At 40.3% G+C, this 19000-nt stretch overlaps 1 protein-coding gene across 1 annotated transcript in view; it reads left to right on the forward strand.

Moving 5' to 3' along the window:
- Window positions 1–304: 304 nt before the first annotated feature.
- Window positions 305–19000, forward strand: part of PAWR (pro-apoptotic WT1 regulator) — a 72898-nt gene continuing 54202 nt past the window's right edge. The window contains exon 1 of the mRNA XM_083859263.1: window positions 305–831. Within this exon, the coding sequence (XP_083715389.1) occupies window positions 334–831 (498 nt within the window). The 5' untranslated portion in view covers window positions 305–333. The remainder of the gene's footprint in view (window positions 832–19000) is intronic.

Consider the following 19000-nt stretch of genomic DNA (forward strand, 5'->3'; position numbering starts at 1 on the left):
GCGAGGGGAGCGAGGGGCGGCGCGGTCCCAGCCGTGGGAGCCGGGCGGGCGAGGGCGGGCGGTGATGGAGACCCGTCCCCCGGGGCCGGGGCTGCCCGGGGAGTTGGCGGGACGGGCACGGGCAGCGCGGCGGGACGGCTCACGTCCCCTCTTTGTTTCTCTCTAGGGTATTTGTGCTTCTCCCAGCCTCTCCCCGCCCCCGTGTCTCCCGCCCCCGTCTCTCCCGCCGGGACCTCTCCTCTCCTCTGCTCTGCTCTGCTCTCCGGGCAGCCCGGAGCCGCCTGGGGCGGGCGGCGGTGCCGGCGGTGCTCTCCCGTCCAGCCCGCCGGGAACATGGCGACGGGCGGCTACCGCAGCGCCGGGGGCAGCACCACGGACTTTCTGGAGGAGTGGAAGGCCAAGCGGGAGAAGATGCGGGCGAAGCAGGCGCCGCCGGCCCCGGGCGCGCCGGGCGGGGGGGAGCCCCGGGCTGCGGGGGGCGGCCCCTCCCCCGAGCTCAACAACAACAACAACAGCGGCGGCAACAACAACAACCTGCCCCCCGAGCGCGCAGCGCCCCCCGCCGGCGGGGCCGTGAACTGCCTGGGCCTGGGCCTGGGCCTGGGCCTGGGCCGCGCCGCCCCCGCCAAGGAGCCGCCGCCGGGCCTGGCCGGGAGCCGCGGGGCCGAGCCCCTCACCGCCGCGCCGGGATCCCCCGAGGGCGAGGAGAAACCCGCCGCCAAGGGAAAGAGCGCCGGGCCCAGCGCCAGGAAGGGGAAGGGGCAGATCGAGAAGAGGAAGCTGCGGGAGAAGAGGAGGTCGACAGGTGTGGTGAACATCCCGGCCGCAGAGGTGAGCGGGGCGGGGGCGCGCTCTGCCACGGGCCGGCGGACAGGCCGGGGACAGATCAGCTTAATTTATCCCTAATAAATTAGACCCGTCATAACTTGCGGCCCCTTTTTTTTTATTTTTATTTTTGGTAGCTTGTTGTTGACAGAGAGTAAGTTCAAAGCTTTTGGAGCATCAAACTGAGGCACGTGCCTGTTAAAGTACGGTCAAAACAATATTAATGAGACAAAATTGATTTATCAGGTTGGAATAGATGTTCAGGTGTAAATATTATTCTGTTTGGAACCCAGAAGAATTTCCTGCGCTGGAAAAAATGTAGTGGTTTAAAGAGCATTTTTTTGAGGCAGAGGAAGGTATTTTTATCAGCCAACACCACTGTCCTCTGCGGTTTGCTACTTGTATAAAAATCTGGCATTGATTTGTAATACTCCTAGAGGAATTCAGAAGAATGATAACTAAGCTTTTAGCTTGTTTTGCAGTTAATAAGAAAGGCCACAGGAAACTTTGAACAGAGTTGGATCTCTGTCTACAGTTCTGCACTAGTAATGGTGATCACCATATTTTTGTAGAAAAAAACTTGTAGTTCTCTTGGTTAATATTAGGGGTTATTAAAGTAACTCTAAAAACTAAAGATCTTTGTTTCTGAAGCAGCAGGAGAAGATGCAATTGTGTTCACACCTGAAGTTACTAACCCTTGCTTGTGACATCCTTGGCACTTTGACAGCACACACGTTCATGTCAGGTGGTCTAAAATGCTGCATCTTCACTTCTCTGAGTGAACGAGTCCTAGCCCAGTCAGGAATGGGTTTGCACATTGCAGCAGGGGTTGTATGACATGATATTTTAGGGGTCTCTGTTGTGTACCCTATTCCTAGCTGTACTCTTGTTGGTTTTGAGGAGTGGGTTTCTTTTTGCTCTTTGAGACTAACATCCTAGTTCTTTGAACTAGTTTCTTGAACTGCTGTTCCTGAGGCAGTTTTTTGGTGGTGTGGTTTGGGGTTTGCTAGTTTGGTGAGTTTGGTGGTGGTTGGGGTTTCTGTTTGTTTGTTTTGTTAAAGTATTACTCAAAATATGTCTTGCTTTCCAGGAAAACATGTTCCTTGCTCAGCAGCTGTTAGAGTCCTGTGTTTGAATTTGCTGCATTTCTAAGGGTATCTTTTTTTTATTAAGGGTAACATATTTAGGCATTGAGAAATGTGTTCTCACCTGCTCCCTAAACTTTTGAGGGCCTAAACTTTGCTGAGTGTCACCACGTGTTGATGCTTCTTGGAGACTTCTTGTACCTTTATACTAACTGTTTCTATAACTAGCAGTTAATCATTTCATCACATCTTTGGGGTCAAATTTTAATAACTGTAGGTAACTGTTGTACAAGATGTTATTGGGGAAGCTTACTACTAGTAAGCGTTGCATTGTTTAACCAGCATGTACTTATGCAGAGCTATGTCTTTTCTGTATTTCACCTTTCTCAAATGTTTTTATTCATTGCCACATGCATTCCTAAGAATTGTTTAGCTAGGGAACACTAGATCATTCCTGGTAGTGAACAGCTTCAGAAACAGTCTCCAGTGTCAAATGTGAGTGCCTACTTACCGGTTAATGCTTTGCAGACTATTTACTTGTCATGTCTTTCATACAGCTCTGTAGTCATGAGAAAATGTTTTAAAGTATTGAATTAACCTGGTCAGCTGAAGTTCTCAGACAAAAGAAGGCTCTGATGTAGATGATGGCTTGTTGGAGTAATCTGCAACACGCCAGGGTTTTGCTGTCTTTCTCACTAGATGCTAGGCATAGCTTTCCTGTGCAATACATAGTGACTGTAGTAGTAGTACACACTGAATTTTACCACTTGTAGTTCTTCATGGTGTATGTTTTAAAATTACTTCTCTTATTTTAGAGCTTTGCTGTGTGTTTCAATGTCTTCTTTTTCAATAAAATAATTTTTGTAAGAATGAAATAGACATTTTATACTAAATATCTCCTCTTTATGATCATCATCCCATTGTGGTGGAGACCAATAAGATCCTCTGAAATTAGAATAGGTACCTGTTGAAAAAATGCACTCCTAGAAAGTGTCTAAAAGATTTTCTTCCTGAAACTGAATACAAAAATAAGTTTGACCCAAAGAAGTAGGATTTAATTTCCTTTGCAATGTAGCCAAAGAATTTATTGATAGGAAAGGTGGCAGAATAAGAAAAGTTTGTGTTGTCTCAGCTATCTTGAAACAGGCATGAAAAATGTTAGCAGGTTACTCATTAATGATTAATTTCTCTCCTGTTCAATGGAAAGGTAATAAGGCCAGTTCTTAAAGACTTCTATGTCTTAACTATATTTTGTATAGATGTTGGTGGAGGACAGGAAACTGTAGTGGAAGCTGTAAAAGCAGATGGTGACAGGTTGGAAGTTGACAATGCTTTGTATTTAGAGACCACCATGATAAAAGTAAAGGCTGGTTTTTACCTTATCAGCACTAGTGCTTTTCTAAATAATGATGACTTTTGAAAATGGCTTCAGAAACACAATGTTTTTCCTTTCAATGATCATGAAGTAGTTTCTTGAAAGTTGGATAAATATTAAGTGCTCTGGGTTTTGAGTTTTGTGGATTCATAACAATTCAGGTTGTAAAAGGTAACTGAATTATATGCAATTATCATTACTGTGTATGTTTCCCTTCCCTAAATATTAAATTTCATAACCATTTTTAATTATGTTTGGAATGTGTTTCTTAATTTGCAGGTACTCACTTGATGTAGATGTTGAGTTCACTTGCAGCATTTTTCTTATTTACAGTTGTGCTAGTGCCTATTTAAGAAACACAGAGCTCTTATTATTCACTGAGTGCGTTGTGAGGATCCACATATAGGGTGAGAGTTATGTTTTGTATTGTTATAATAATATGTCCAGCTCTAAGCAAGCCAAGCTGCACTGGTGAAACTGCAGCTTTACTTCTGTAACTTTACATTTGAGGATTATGCTGGTATAGCTATGTGAGTAAGGTTTTTTTTGGGTTTTATTTACTGAACTCCAAAAAGGAGAATAACAAGTATTTTTGTGGTTACTTTTTTAAAAAAGATGTGTATATAATCAAAATCTTGGTTCATTTAGGAAAGACAGTTATATAGCTGGGTTTTATGTAATGTGTGCAGTATAGATAAAGTTTACATTTTTACTTAACAGATGGAAGTCATCTAAGTTGGGAAGTGTTCTTTTGTTAATAGCAGGGCGATGAATGATTTTAAAAGGTGTAAGGAACACTGATCTGTGTATTTTGTACCTGAGGCTTCCAGACCCAAGACACCACAGTCTCCTGACCCATTTGTGGGAAATACGGGAGTGAAAGGTAGAAGTAGTTCAAATACGGACTCTGCAAAGGCTGTTCAGCCAGTCTGTGATCATCTCTTGTCTTATGAACAGCAGTAAGAATATCACTCCTTGCAACCCTGCTGATGGCTTCCTGTCAGGAGTCTGCCTGTGTGTGTAGAAGGTACTGCATATGTGGTGCTTGGTGGGTGTCACACTGAACAGCAGCCTTGGAAGTAAGCAGAGCAGGGAGTGCCTTCTGTGGGGAAAGAGAGTTCCTGCTACTAGAGAAGTCCAGTGTGCTCAGTTGAGGAGATTAACAGAAAGTTGCTGTTTTCCAGTTGGAAAAACATAAAGAAAATTTAAGTGCTACATGTGTCAGGCATAGCAATTACTGTGTGTGTCATAAAGGAATTGAAATCCTTCTCTGAATGGCTGGAAACTAGGGAGTGGAGTGGAATCCTATACTAGCTGTTGAGCTCTTTTGATTAGACATTTGCCTTCAGCATTGTCTTTCTTAGTGATTCCCTACCTGAGGATTAAAGTGTCTTCTTGTTATATCTTAATGAGGTAGTGTCTTTCCATCTGTTGTACTGAAAAACAGCTTGTTTCTTTTTACATGTGTTGGGGAAGAAAGAGCCTCAATAAGTGGTTGTTCAAAGTACTAGGAAAAAACCTGCATTTGACTGATACCCTTACCATTCATGCAGATGTAGTAGTGTTATAATCAAAATCTGAAATACATTTATTTGATCTGAACAACCATTCATGATAGGTTAGACCATTCTCCTGCTGGCTTTGTGTAGTGAGCACATCTTATTAGGATTCCATTTATGGTTCTTCCTTCAGATGTAGCAGGGTGAATATGAGCATTTCCAGGTTCTGATAAAAGATTTGTATTGAGATTGTTTATATCCAATTTGTTTTGCTGCCTTTGTGAATTCTGATTTTGACCAAGTCTCCTGGGGATACCTGTTCAAAGGGCATATTTTTTCTTTCCATCTTTTTTTGGCACATGGTGAGCTTATCCTTATCTTTTTGAAGCTTTGTTTTGTTTAAGAGTATGCTTTAATATCCTGACATAGCTAGATACTAGAAGTTATTTGGCCAAAAAACCCAATCACGACTAAGTTTTTAATAAACTTAGAAGTCTGGAAAACTTTGAATCCCCAAATCCATGTGGCAGCTTCTAAATTGCTGTGTGTGTACCTTCCAAACCTGGTGTACCCATCCTATTGCTTATCACTGGCAAGCCTGGGAGAAAACCAGGTTTCCCTGTGATAAGCAATGGAACTGCATGGCCAAGTTTGATGGACTGTGTGCTCATGAGGTCCTTCAGTCATCCCCATGAGGTGTTGGCTGCAGTGAACTGCACTTGAGATGTTCCTACGCCAATGCACACAGCAAGAGGAGCTTCCTTAGGCCCAGAGATGTGACAACATTAACGTAAGTGAAACCTGGTGGGATTAGTCCTGTGACTGTTACAATGGACAGTTCCAGGCTCTTCAGGAGAGATCAGGCAGGGAAGGTGAGGTGAAGAGGTGACATAGGTCATAGAGAGGCTGGAATATATGGAACTTGGAGTTGGCAATGGCACAGTTGAGAGCTACTGAATAAGGATTAAGGGAAAAACTTCATTGTGGAAGTCTTCTATAGGTAGCCTAGCCAGGATGACAGGATTGACAAATTATCCTTTAAAGAGCTAAGGAATATCTATAAATCTGCCACCCTTGTTCTTATGGGGGACTTCAACTTGCCAGATGTTAACTGGGAGCACCACACAGCTTCTGCAAACAGGTCCAGAAGATTTCTAGAATACCTGGATGGTAGCTTCTTAATGTAGATGCTAGGGGAGTTGACTAGGAAAGGTGCCCTTCCTGATTTGTTGCCTTCATCAGAGAGGGTCTTGTGAGTGGAATGGAGCAATGGTGGGTGTCTTGGCCACAGTGGCTATGAAGCAATCCAGTTTAAAATGGGCATGAGGAGAGCAGACTTCAGGCTGCTCAGGGAACTGGTGAGTAAGGTCCCTTGGGAAGATGCTTTTGAAGGTGCTGTGGTCTAACAGTGCTGGTCATTGAAGCACCACCTTCTAAGAGTTTGGGAGCAGGTAATTTGAAAATGTTGGAAGTCAAGCATGTGATACAGAAGGCCAACTTGTCTGAGCAGGGATCTTCTTCTGCAGCTCAGGCAAAAAGGAAAGTATATGTCCAGTGGAAGCAATGTTCATGGACTCGGGATGATTACAAAGAGGCTGTTTCACCCCTGTGGGGATAAAATTTGTGTAGCTAAAACTCAGTCAGAACTGAAGCTGGGCAGAACTGTGGGAGACCGTAAAAAGAGCTTTTAAAAGTATGTTAATAGCAAAAGACAGTGCAGAAATAATATATGTGATGAGGATGGTCACCTCACAAACTGGAACCTAGACAGAGCAGAGACATTTAATGGTTTCTTCACTTCAGTCTTCAACAGTGGTGGTGGCCTCTTGGAGTCCCAGTGCCCTAAGCTGGAGAACCATGACTGTGAGAATGATTAACTCTCAGTGAACACCAGTCTTGTAGAGGACTTGCTTGTCCAGCTGAATCCCTCAAAGTCTATGAGACCTGATAGGGTTCATCCAAGGGTACTGTACTCAAAGAGCTGGTGGATGTAATCACAAGACCTTTCTTGATGATTCTTGAATAGTCTCAGGAATCTGAAAAGGTCCCAATTGACTGGAACTTGACAAATGCCCCAGTTTTTCAGAAGGGCCAGAAGAATGCCCTGGTAACCACAGGTCTCTGTCTCACTTCAGTTCCTGGTAAAACTGTGGAGGAGATTATGTTGGGAATTACTGAGAAACACCTGAAGCACAATGCAGTCATGGATCACAGCCAGCAGAGGTTCATGAGGGGCAAGTCCTGCTTGTCAAACTTAATTTCCTTTTTTGACAAGGTGACTCCCCATTTGATCAGTGGATGCCTGTTATGATCTTTTTGGATTTGGGTAAAGTTTTGATAACATCTGTCCCGGGGTCCTTCTGGACAAAGTGTCCAGCACACAGCTGGATAAACATGTTGCATGGTGGATGAGCAGCTGTGAGCAAAGGGTTATGGTGAATAGGGTTACATTGGACTGGTGACCTGTCACTAGTGGGGCTCTGCAGGGCTCCCTCCTTGGCCCTGTGCTTCTAAACATCTTCATGAGTGCCTTGGACACAGGACTCGGAGGAATGCTAAGTTTGCTGATGGTGCTAAGTTGCAAGAAGCTGTTAATTGCTATGGAGACAGAGGGATTTTGACAAATAAAAGGGCTGGACAATCACCAACCCTATGAAGTTTAGAAATTGTAAGTGTTGGATTCTGCACATGGGATGGGGCAACCCTGGATGTACGGACAAATGGGAATGTAACACTGGAGAGCAGCCCTGTGGAAAAGGACCTGGGAGTCCTGGTTGAGGACAGATTGGAAGGGCCACTGTTGATTAGTTCCATACAAGTTTGTACTGAGTTCTTAAAACTGTATCTAGTTTACATTCATTACATTCATTTAAACTCATGTATGGTTTTCTTTGCAACTTTTTTTTTTTTCCTCCAAGGTTGGAGCTGTGTATTTGAAGAATTTCAATTGGAAGACTAAGTGGATGACTTATTTTCTGTGCTGCACAAGGTCATGGGAAGTTAAAATAAAAACCACAACCCTGATGTTTTATTTCAGGATTTTACTGTATTTGATCTGCTTGTATGTTGCTATGAAGAACTGAATGGAACATTTAGGTCCCTCTTACTCCAGGCCTGCAAATCTTATATTCAACTCTGTTGTATAGTCTTACCATGTAATAGTGACATTGTCTTAGATGTAGCTATGTTTGGTACAAAATACAATATCCTGAGTTAAGGTAGGCTTAAGAAAATAAATTAACCAAACAAAACCCCTCAGAGAAACAAAAGTAATGCTGTGCCATCTGCAATTTTTACCTATCTTAACTCTCAATCATTACTCAACTTTAAACAAAAATTGAAAAAAAAAAAAAGTGCTAGGTATGGGCTTTGCACAGTGTTTTATGCAATATTTCACTGATTTTCTTGATCTGAAACCTGAGTTAAGTGACTGATGTCTTGAATCTCTTAAGTCAGAAGCTTTTTAGTAGGTGAGAGACTTGTAGAAGTGTAGTCCAGAGCAGTGCTGGGTGTTTTCTTTATGTAGGTATTGAATCTAAGTGTAATTAAGGTTGAAAGGAACCTCAGGAGGTCTTTAATTCAACCTTGTTGCATCCAGTCAGATATTGAAAATCTCCAAGGATGAAGTCTTCACAGTTTTCTTGGGCAGTGCAACCGGAACATGACTCTCCTTCAGATGAAAATGTTTTCTTTTCTTTTGGTCTGTCCTTTAAATTTACATCCATTGTCTCCTGCCATGCACTGTTGCAAAGAGCCTAGGTCTATACTTGGTGACTGACTGGGGCAGTTGGAAAAAACATGGATTTGGTTTTTTGGAAGAGCAACAATCTAGACAGGCGTTAGTTGGCAGAATAGGTGATATAACAAGATTTGAGGTACAGTGGCAGGATAGTTGGGCAAAATGCATGCAGCACTCAGATGTGAAAAAAGTGTTGTGAGGTAACAGCTGATTGTATGTGTGGGGTCTAAGCCACATACATCTGTGAGATGTATGAGAGCCCACAGCGGTGGGCAGAAGCCAAGGAAGCAGTAACAGGGAATTCCTCTCTTTCACTGTTCTTCCTCTCAGCACTTTCTGACCCTGCTACTTATTTTTGTGAATTGTAGGAACTTGTGCACATCCTACTTGTCCGCTGTAGTACTGGTACATATTTTGTGAACTGTTTTCTATGCAATATGCAAACAGTTTAGTGTTTGTAGGAACGTGGGATTTCATCTGAAACCTGCACTCATCTGGATTGGTCTCTTCCCACTGTACACACTTAAGGTGTATTTAATTTGTAAAGCTCTTTAGCTTAAATTTTCCTCTCTGTACACCAATAAAATAAGACTAATTGTAGTGTATCTGACTAAACAGCCACCTTGCTCAGTGTCCTGCTCCTACCATGGCCATAATCAGACACATAGGAAAAGTCTTGCAGAAGTGTCTGGTGTTTCCTGTGAAATAGTTTGCTAGCGGCTTTGCAGTTTTCATCTCAAAGACTTGCAACACCACACAGAGATTGCTAAATAGACAGAAAATAGCATGAATTTATGTGAAAAATACTTGTTCGGTTTCCTTTTTAACTTGTGTAAACTGTTAGCAAACAAAACATCAGCTGACAGTGAGGTCCACATTTCTAAGAACTCGGCTATATGATGAGATACCTCTCTATTATTTCCTTCTTTTCCCTGCAGAAACTCAATGTGGCATCTGTTAGCTTTGTGTCATGATCCCTGTTCACTGGTTACTCTGTATATTCCTCAAGATAGCTGAGCTTCTGAAAGATGACCTTTATTGCAGAGTTTAGGAGCTAATTAATATTCTGGTACTCAGATTATTAAACAAAGTGAACATCAAAAAAGTCTAAAACCAACAATATAGGGTAACCAGTCATTTCAAAAGAACTCTAGGAACTCTTTAGTCTGATCTTAGAAAAAATTTAATCTGAATACTTCTTCCAAGATGCAATGAACAGAGTAATCAGTGATACCAAGTATAGTTTCAATTTCTTCCGTACACTTTGTCATTGCAGGTTGAACTAGAATTATTATTAATATGGATCAATTAAGCAGTGCTTTGCCCAGCCAGAACTATGCCAGTACCTTATTAGCTTTAGTTGTGTGAAGTTTGGCAGCGGTTGTGCTTGCAGTCTGTGTCCCAGGCTGTTACTCACAGACTGAGATGGAGTGTGTGTGTATTTTTTTATTTGTGGTGATGAGGCTTATGGACTTCTATAAACTAAATTATATCTGAAATAGCACCATGACTTCGTGTTTTCAACAAGTCACATATCAAAAACCACGTTGATCTCTGGTCAGAAAACAGTATTTAACAGTACCTTAGTCACACCTCTGTTCACTGATCAACTCTCCTCGTTTTGTCTTGTATGTGTTCTTCAGAATTAGGAAAACAGCCTGGAACCCAGCAAAGATTCCATGCATGACTGCTCTATTCTTTGTGCTGGTTTAGTAACTATTATCTTTCCACAGGTACTATTTGTATTTTTTCCTGAAACTGGTAGCTGCTACAGGTACCTCTAGAAGACAAAGTCAAAAGCTTATCTTTATCTGTTTGTAGTTTGTTTTCTTTTGAGGAGTAGTTTTGAGTAAGATTTGTTTTGAGTAAAGATGTAGGTATTCTGGAATGTGGAAATTGGAGTGGAGCATGGAAGTGCTTGGTCCTGTAGAAAATTATGGTTTAGACCTGTACTAAATGAGTTGTTTAACTTCTGTCTGTTACACAGCCATAGGTAGGGTTACCATTTTTCCTTCCTGTGAAAGCTCTGAGTTCCTTTTGTAAAAAGTTCTCTTTAAATTAATGCACTAACTCCAAGATGGAAGATTTTGTGTGTGTGTGTGTGTCTGTAACATGGTACTTCAAAGGAAAATTGTATGACATTGTCATTTCAATTAGACAAAAGCTAAAAACATCTGCAAAATGCTGAGAAATGCTGTAAGATTTAAAAACTGAGAGTAGAGACATTTGACAGAGCAGTCCTTTGGTTTTATTATTTTTTTAAAAAATAGTGAAGATATGAATTGAGATGGTCCACATTATTTTTTTTCACATTTTAAATTACATTCATTTACGATCCATTATGCTGAAAAGAGGTGTAAAGGGTATTTCGGAGCTTAAATTAGATTTGTCATTGTTTTTCAAAATGTTTGAGCCTAGAAAATGGTCACATTTCTTTCAGAAAGGTCATAAAGACTTTAGTCATCTCAGAAATGTGGTAGTTTTTCAGAGTTGGAATTCTACAGCTGAATGTATAAGAAGCCTGTATTTGGTGTGCTAAGTACTCTGATAAAGCATTTCAATGAAGTGTATTGGAATTGGGCACCTTGAGCACTCTTAGCGATTAAATTAGGGACCCACACTTGACAACCAAATATTTAGGTACCTGCATTCAGACACTTCTGAATGGCATAGCTAGGATTTTGTTCATCCTAACACATCTGTCAAAGAATTTCCTATTCAGCTTATTTCTCTACTCTTTTGAGCCATTACTTAGAGAATTGAAAAAGGACCAAGTCTGTAGTACTTCTTAATGGCTAGAAAGACATAGAAACCCTAAAGGTAATTTTGTGAAAGTAGAAATAAGCTAAAAATTAGTAGAACTTGTACAGTGAGTGTGCATAAAGATACCTTGTATCCTCTTGAGGATGAAGTACATTGTAATTACCTTGTGTGAAATACTGCACCTCCGGCAGTCGACTTCTACAGCAAAATATAGGTGTTATTTTTAGCCTGAGGCAGAAACTGAGGAGCATCTTCTTATCTGACAATCTTCTTTAAGCAAAAACATAGATGGGTGTTTTAATATATCCCATTTGTGGGCTTGCTTCTTCCTTTCATTTAAAGAACAAGGGGCTTGTCAGATGTCAGATCAGTTTTTGTCAAAGTTACCCAGAGGCTATTTGAATGCAGGTGTTGCTAAGCATCTCAATATAAAAAGCCACTTCTCATAGCATATTACATTTTTTATGAGATGCAAGAATGTTTCAGAATCAAACCAAGAGTTTGGAAATGAGAATATTGATGTATTTTTGCATGCGTGAAGTATTCCCAGCTACCATTCTGCTTCCCTTTTTGATTTTTCATAAATTTTTTTCGTGGTCAGTTTATTTAGAATGTTTTGGAGGTTATTTGTATGTTTTTATGTTCTAAAGCTTTCATCACTTCCTGCTGGCCTGAGCAGAGAGACCAGAAAATAAGATCTGAATCCAGGATTACCTACATTGTGCAAGCTATCAGTTAGTATCTATCCCATTATGATGAGTGTAAGCATCCCTACAGCTTTGTACTTAGGTGCTACAGCTTATTAATTTAGGTTGGGAATAGCTGTTCTTCTGTTTTGAGGTCCTCCTTGGATCAGTGTGGAAGGACTAGGATGGTGCTTGTGCACTGCTGAACTTGTGGTTAATAAATCAGACCTTACCTGACTCCATCTGGAAATAGTACAAATTGTGGGTATGCAGATGTGATACAGTGGTTTTCAAGCTGACTATCAGACCTTTGGAAGCAACCAGTGTTGCTTCCCACTTCTAAGAGTGTTTGGTTGGCTTGCCACTACATTGCGTAAGTACAGGTGTTTTTAAATCGGTGCAGATTGGGCTTGAGGTTTGTGTAACAGATCTCAGTTTGGAAGGAGCAATGTTAAAAAGAATAGGTTTTATACCAGTTTGACAGAATGGAATGGTTTCCGTCTCTTTAAAATATACCTGAAAAAGTCTTTCTTTAAATATGCTTGGATTTTTTATCCTGAGGCAGAAACTGAGGTGCAATTTAGTAGATTTATTGAAGTCATAGTAAATAACAAAAAAAAGGCTAAACTGAAGGATAAATTCAAGATGTGTCTATCCTGTAATATGTTACAGAACTTCAGCAAATATGACAATTGTCATGATATTTAAAAAAGCAGATAAAGAAAGATAGCGAACTATATATATTTTAGAAGAGGCAATTTGTTGATGTGTCTGGAGAGAATTGATGAACATGATAAATAAAAAGCAGCTCACTGAGGAGAAGTGATTTTCTATTGTGCTGTTGATTGGTTTGTTTTTATCTTGATTTTGTTTTGGTCTCTTGAGTGCATGTTGTATCCAGTGCTCATACTTGCATATGAGATGGTATTTATAAAGCCTTTTGCATTTCTTCATAATCTGGAGACTGAGATAAAAGTTTTTGAAGAATAGTGGGAAAACCCAGGCATAAATGTTAACTGTTTTAAATCTGCAGTGACTATGTGGCTGGATTCTCCCTTCATTTTACACACCATCTCCAAAAAGATGTTTAGTAAGTCCAAGTGCTGAGTCCTGCATTTTGGCCACAATAACCCCCTGCAATGTTATAGGCTGGGGATGGTGTGGCTGGACAGTGCCCAGGCAGAAAGAGACCTGGGGGTGCTGGTGACAGCAGCTGAACCCAGCTGTGCCCTGGTGGCCAAGAGGGCCAAGGGCATGCTGGCCTGGATCAGGAATGGTGTGGCCAGCAGGATCAGGGAGGTCACTCTTTCCCTGTCCTGGGCACTGGTGAGGCCACACCTTGAGTGCTGTGTCCAGTTCTGGGCCCTCAGTTTAGGAAGGACCTTGAGACACTTGAGCACGTCCAGAGGAGGCAACGAGGCTGGTGAGGGGCTTGGAGCAGAAACCCTGAGAGGAACAACTGAGGGAGCTGGGGATGTTTAGCCTGGAGAAAAGGAGACTCAGGGGTAACCTTATCATTGTGGACAATTCACTGAAAGGTGGCTGTAGTCAGGTGGGGTTGGTCTCTTTCTCCAGGCAGCAACTGACAGAACGAGAGGACACAGTCTTAAGCTGTGCCAAGGGAGATATAAGTTGGATATTAGGAAGAAGTTTTTACGGAAATGGTGATAAAGTATTGGAATGGTCTGCCCAGAGAGGTGGTGGAGTCACCATCCCTGGATGTGTTTAAAGAAAGACTGCATGTGGCACTTGTTGCCATGATTTAGTTGGGGTGTTGGGGCATGGGTTGGATTCAATGACCTTGGAGGTCTCTACCAACCTAGTGATTCTGTGAAGATGAGTATAGGATAGACAGAACTCGTATTGAAAAAATGAAAGAGATGAGCACATGACAAAGTAGAGCAGCAGAATTTGAGTGTCAGAAGGGAGAATAAAAAGAAAGCTCAAGTCGAGTTGTATATTCCATGTTTTTTTAATTATCGGTTCTGAAATGGAAGGTATGTTGCAGCCCTTCTTAAAACAGAGGTGACAAAAATTTTTGTTCATATAAAAAGTGTATGAATCTAAGCTTAAATGTAAAAATTAGTTTGGTTACATTTGTATGAGCTAGTATTTAAAATTACAATTTTAAATAAACCTCTTTATTTCCCCATGAAATCAAATTGGTAGCATTTATGCAACCAGTAGGTCAGGGTAGAGATCCAGATCTGAAACAAAAGCTAAAGAGTCTTTTTTTTTTTTTTCCCTGTTTGGATGTTTGCCACAGTCATCGATTCTGCATAGCAGGACTCCAGTGGAGGCTTGGAGGGACTGTATGAACTAGGATCTGTGGCTGCACTAGCATTTGGTCAGTATTAAAAGTTGATTAGCAAAAAGGAAGTAAGATCTGTAAAATATTTTTCCACAGTTTTAAGTGGAATTTTTTTTCTGTTATTATCTACTTTTATTCAACTTACAGAATTCAGATTTTTCTGTCTTCTGTGCAGGGATGGTTCTTTTACTTGGACACTGTTTATTAGGAGCCTGCACTAATTAATCATGAATGAATCCCCTAAAATATCACTGGATGTGCACTGCCATAAAGGAGTTGCCATCAGGGATTACAGATGCTGCCTTGTATCTGGAACTTAGTCTGGACCATATTTTTCTGGCTGTCTTTGTGTGTATGAACTATTTGTAGGCCAGCACTCTTAATAGAACTTGATAGATGATGGGATGTAAGAGGTGAGCTCAGAGGGATTGGTGCTGGCCTGGGGAACCAAGTACACGGAATGGGATGTGTGAGAGTGTGCTGGGTGAGATGGGGAGCTGCTTGTCCACAGAAGCTTGGAGAATGCAGTGATAGGTCACAGATGTTTGTGCCTAGGGATAACCACCAGACTCCAAACTCAACTCTGCATCTAGGCTTGAACCAAAGCAAGTGCAGTTGGTTTCGTTTGAAAGGTCTTGGCTTTGAATCAGCTATAGGTCCCAGGAAGGACATGTTTTTGCTGTGATAGGCAACCTTCCAAAGAGGACTATAAATAATGTCTTCTGTTTGCTCCTTTTTTATTTTACATATAGAGAAAGCTGGTTTGAAAACAAAGCTTTTGCAGTTTACTTGGCTTGTAGTTACGGAAATACATTCCTTGAAATACTTTACTCTTGAGAAAATCATGAATTTTCTAGTCAGTGTTTTCATGTGTTAGCAGCTACTGGTACAAGTTGATTTGAAAGGTGCAGATGTAAGTGAAAACAAACATTTCTTGAGAACAAAAGAAAAGTAATCACTTTATTTTCTCACTTTTTGCTTCTAAGAACTTGACTTAAATTTTAGGTGGCATACATCATGTCTGTAAGAGGACATTCCCTTTATCAGTTGTAGCCACAGGTTTTATTTAACAAGAACAGTCTCAGAATGGCATGTTCAGTCATGCCTTAACTGTATGACAAACAAAATGCCTGAAGCAGATAGAGATAACAACAATTGAGGACTGTATTCGAGCAAAGAGACACCGCCTCATTAAACAATCATGTTCATCCCTGGTATTCCAACCTTTTCTTTTCTTTCTTCCCTCAAAATTCTGGCACCACCAGATACTGTTGGTAGCATACTCCAGCAATTAAGAGGTGCAAGGATGTGAAGCCTCTATGTTTGACAAGTTCATTTAAGGTAAAAACATGTTATAGCAATGCAACATTTCTTATTGATCACTGTGAGTATTTAATTTGTAGCAAATCTGTTTCCCAAAGTACAACAATGAAAAACGTCGCTTAAAGTGCACTCATTTAAAGTGCAGCTAACAATCTTCAAAAGTCCTTTTGTGTGTGAGTATAGTGAAGGAAAGTAGGAAGGTGGATAAAAGCCAGAATAATCTTTAAGGTTCAGTTTTAAAACTTCATCTTAAAGATGAAAAAAGAAAAGGGTAGAGGTACTGATATTTGAGCCTTTGTTTGGCTTCATTTAGAGAAAGCAGGTATATTTTCTATTTTGCAAAGTACCTGGTTGCTTTATTTCTGATTTGTTGTGTAGCCTAATCCTCCATTTATCTTACTAATTTGTTTCTGACTAATTTTTTAATAGCCTGTTGGGTACCATGTCCACTTCTGTAATCAATGTATGATTTATTGTTGTTCATTCTCTAGTGTAGTATCCAATTTAATTAAATGAGACTGACTGTTTTCATTAGTTGTGGTAGCTATTTAATTCTTAATTTCACCATAACTCCTGGATGTAAGCTTCTGGGGATTTATTTCTTACTTATTTCTTCATGTCTTTATTCTCGGTACAAGTTTGTAATGTTTATGCAAAGCTCTATGCTTGTAGGGAAATTTTTATTAAATTATCTTCTGAAGTTTTAAGGGATTGCTGTTTTTAAAGATTGTGTGCTGGGAACTCTAAAATAAAACGTCCTTTCAGGCTGTGAATGGATATTGCATGCCTTGGACTTTTTTTGTGTCTCCAGGTATGTCTGAGGTAGAGCAAAGGTCAAATGTTAACCATCTCCTCAAGTTACGTTTCAGATTAAGAAGACATGAATGTCAGGAATTTGCAGGATTGAGTTTAGTGAGGCTGGTAATGTCAAAGTATTAGCTGAAAAAGTGAGGAGGGGAAGAAGGGAATGTGGCAGGAGGGAGGGGGGTATTTTGCAGATACTTAAATGCACTTCACTCAGGGGAGATGATGTGTTAACATGGGATCTCAGAACTGGTGGTGTTGGGGTGAAAAAGTGTGTTGTGTGTATTTTGCTTTTAAATTAAAAGACAGTTTGACTACTTGTGGAATGGTTTGGTTTTGAACAAAATTAGCATTTGCTGCTGTTCGGATTTTTTTTTTTTTTTTTTTGTTCTTACTATTTGTGAAATGTTTGAACACCTCTGAAAGTCTGTGGAAGTGTGATCATGTGGTGTTTTTTTTTTTTTTTTTTTTTTTTTTTTTTTTTTTTTTTTTTTAATTGGGAAGCTTTGCAAGAATGTGCTTATTTTCTGCTTAAATGTATTTGCTGCTTACAATTTTAATAAGTTCATAGATGAGTCTTTTTACTTTCAAGACCAGTCCTCTTCAAAAGATCGAGCTGTCTTTGAAAGGTGGATTTGTAGAAAGCCATTTATCTCCAGAAGGCTTTTGTCATTGTTCAGAACATAATCCTGTCCTCTAAATATTTAATCTAGTAGTCAGAGTGTTTTGTACACAGTTGGATTGAATTCCTTAATTTTTGGGGAATGCTGAACTTGAAAATGATGTTTGAGTCAGTTCTTGTTGAAATATAAGTAGATACCTGCTGTTGTAATTAACTGACCCAGGACTTGAAGAACTTGCCAAGAATTCACTTCACATAGTCATGATGCATTTAAACTTGCTACCGTGTTGGAGCAGTTCACTCATTGTGGGTATGTCATGATGCAACAGCACCGAAACCTGGACAAAAGTTAACAAGAGGGAACAATTTCCACTCAACTGTTACAAAGCATTTGGAAAGAGAACCACAAAGCTAAGTGAAGACTTGAGAATTTTTGTTTTAATGTTTAGTGTCGTTTTGCTACAAGATACTTAAATGGGCCTGTAATGAGGCACAAGGAATTGTTTTGGCTGCTTACCCATTTCAGACATTTGGCGGCTGCCTGTTTCATCCCCATAAAAAGTCCTTTGATTTGTTGTCTCTTGACAGTAAATCGCATGAGGAAAGGGTGTGGAGCTTGTACACAGCAAATCTCTGTGCTGTTTCTACTGGTAGAATACTGTACCAGAATGGGCACATCATTTCCAGATGCTAATGTCTGGTAGGAGGACTAAATGTAGTTTGTTTTGAGACATGAATAAAATTAAAATATACTCAGGGATGTGCTTCAGCTTAATTTGAAGGAAGCCTTAATTTCCAAGTCAAATTTACTGATTTTGTTTATGCTACTATGAATTGGCCAGAAAATTTCATTATTTTTGTGTTTGGTTCCTGATTTTGCTCAAACATCAATTTCCAGCATTGCCTTTGTCACTGCTGACAAAGCCACTGCTTGCTATAGATATTGATTGGAAGTTTACTTGATTTCATCCAATAGCCCTTTCATATCAAAGGGGGAAGGTTGGGGAATCCTCTTGAGAAGGTACTTTATAATGCAGTCAAAAGCCACATCTGTGTATCCTTTAGCTTCTCACTGAGATCATGCAGCAATACACAAGGAATAGGATCTGCAAAGTCTCTATGTGACAAACAGACATATTGTTTCTTATCTTAGAGAAGAACAGGGCTTTTGTGGTTGGTTTTCCTTTGCACCTTTTAATCCATGAGTCCCATTTCTTCTTTTCCTTAGAGAGAAAGTTGCCACTCTCAGTAGAAATAAAACTACAAATTCCATAATGAAAGGCCAAAAAAAAGAAGTGATCCAACTATGCAGCAGAAGGAAATGGAATGTAAGTGAATGCACTGAGAGAAAGGAGCAGAAAATAATTCATGGAAGGGAGAGAGATTTCTGATCTTGCCAATTTTGATTTGATTTCAGTCAAGTATCAGATCACAAATCCATTAGAAGCTGACCTTTATTGGATTTGGTGCCTTTGCTCAATATATAGTCTTTATCATATAGTGTATGATGTGAGTTGTGGCTTTACTGTGTATCTGTTTATGTAGCCAGTAGAGTAAGAGTTGGAACAGTGAAGCAGGAAAGGTACATTTGGATAGGGCAGCTCACTTTTTGGGCATGGGTAATTCTAGCAAATATTACAGGAAGAAGAAGTGAACTTCTATCCAGAAGAATGTGTACATTCTGAACAGTCCATCTTTCTTCATTCCCGTAATGAATAATAGAGAATCAGTTGGCTGTTTCAAAACCATAAGCTTTGGCTTTTAAAAGATTTTCCTTTGTATATTTTAGGAGAGCTTTTTAAATGCATCTGATTACTTGTTTGTATGGACCATTTTTTAGCAAATTGTTTGCTCCTGCATATTTTTTTAGATGCATCTTTGGACTTGTGCCCGAATGCTTCTTTACACTTGAGCTTTGAATTACAGAACATTTTGCCTGAATCATCTCAAAAAGGCAGTATTGATCTT

Source organism: Zosterops lateralis (genome assembly GCF_965231275.1).
Source record: "Zosterops lateralis genome assembly, chromosome: 4".
Lineage (NCBI taxonomy): Eukaryota > Metazoa > Chordata > Aves > Passeriformes > Zosteropidae > Zosterops > Zosterops lateralis.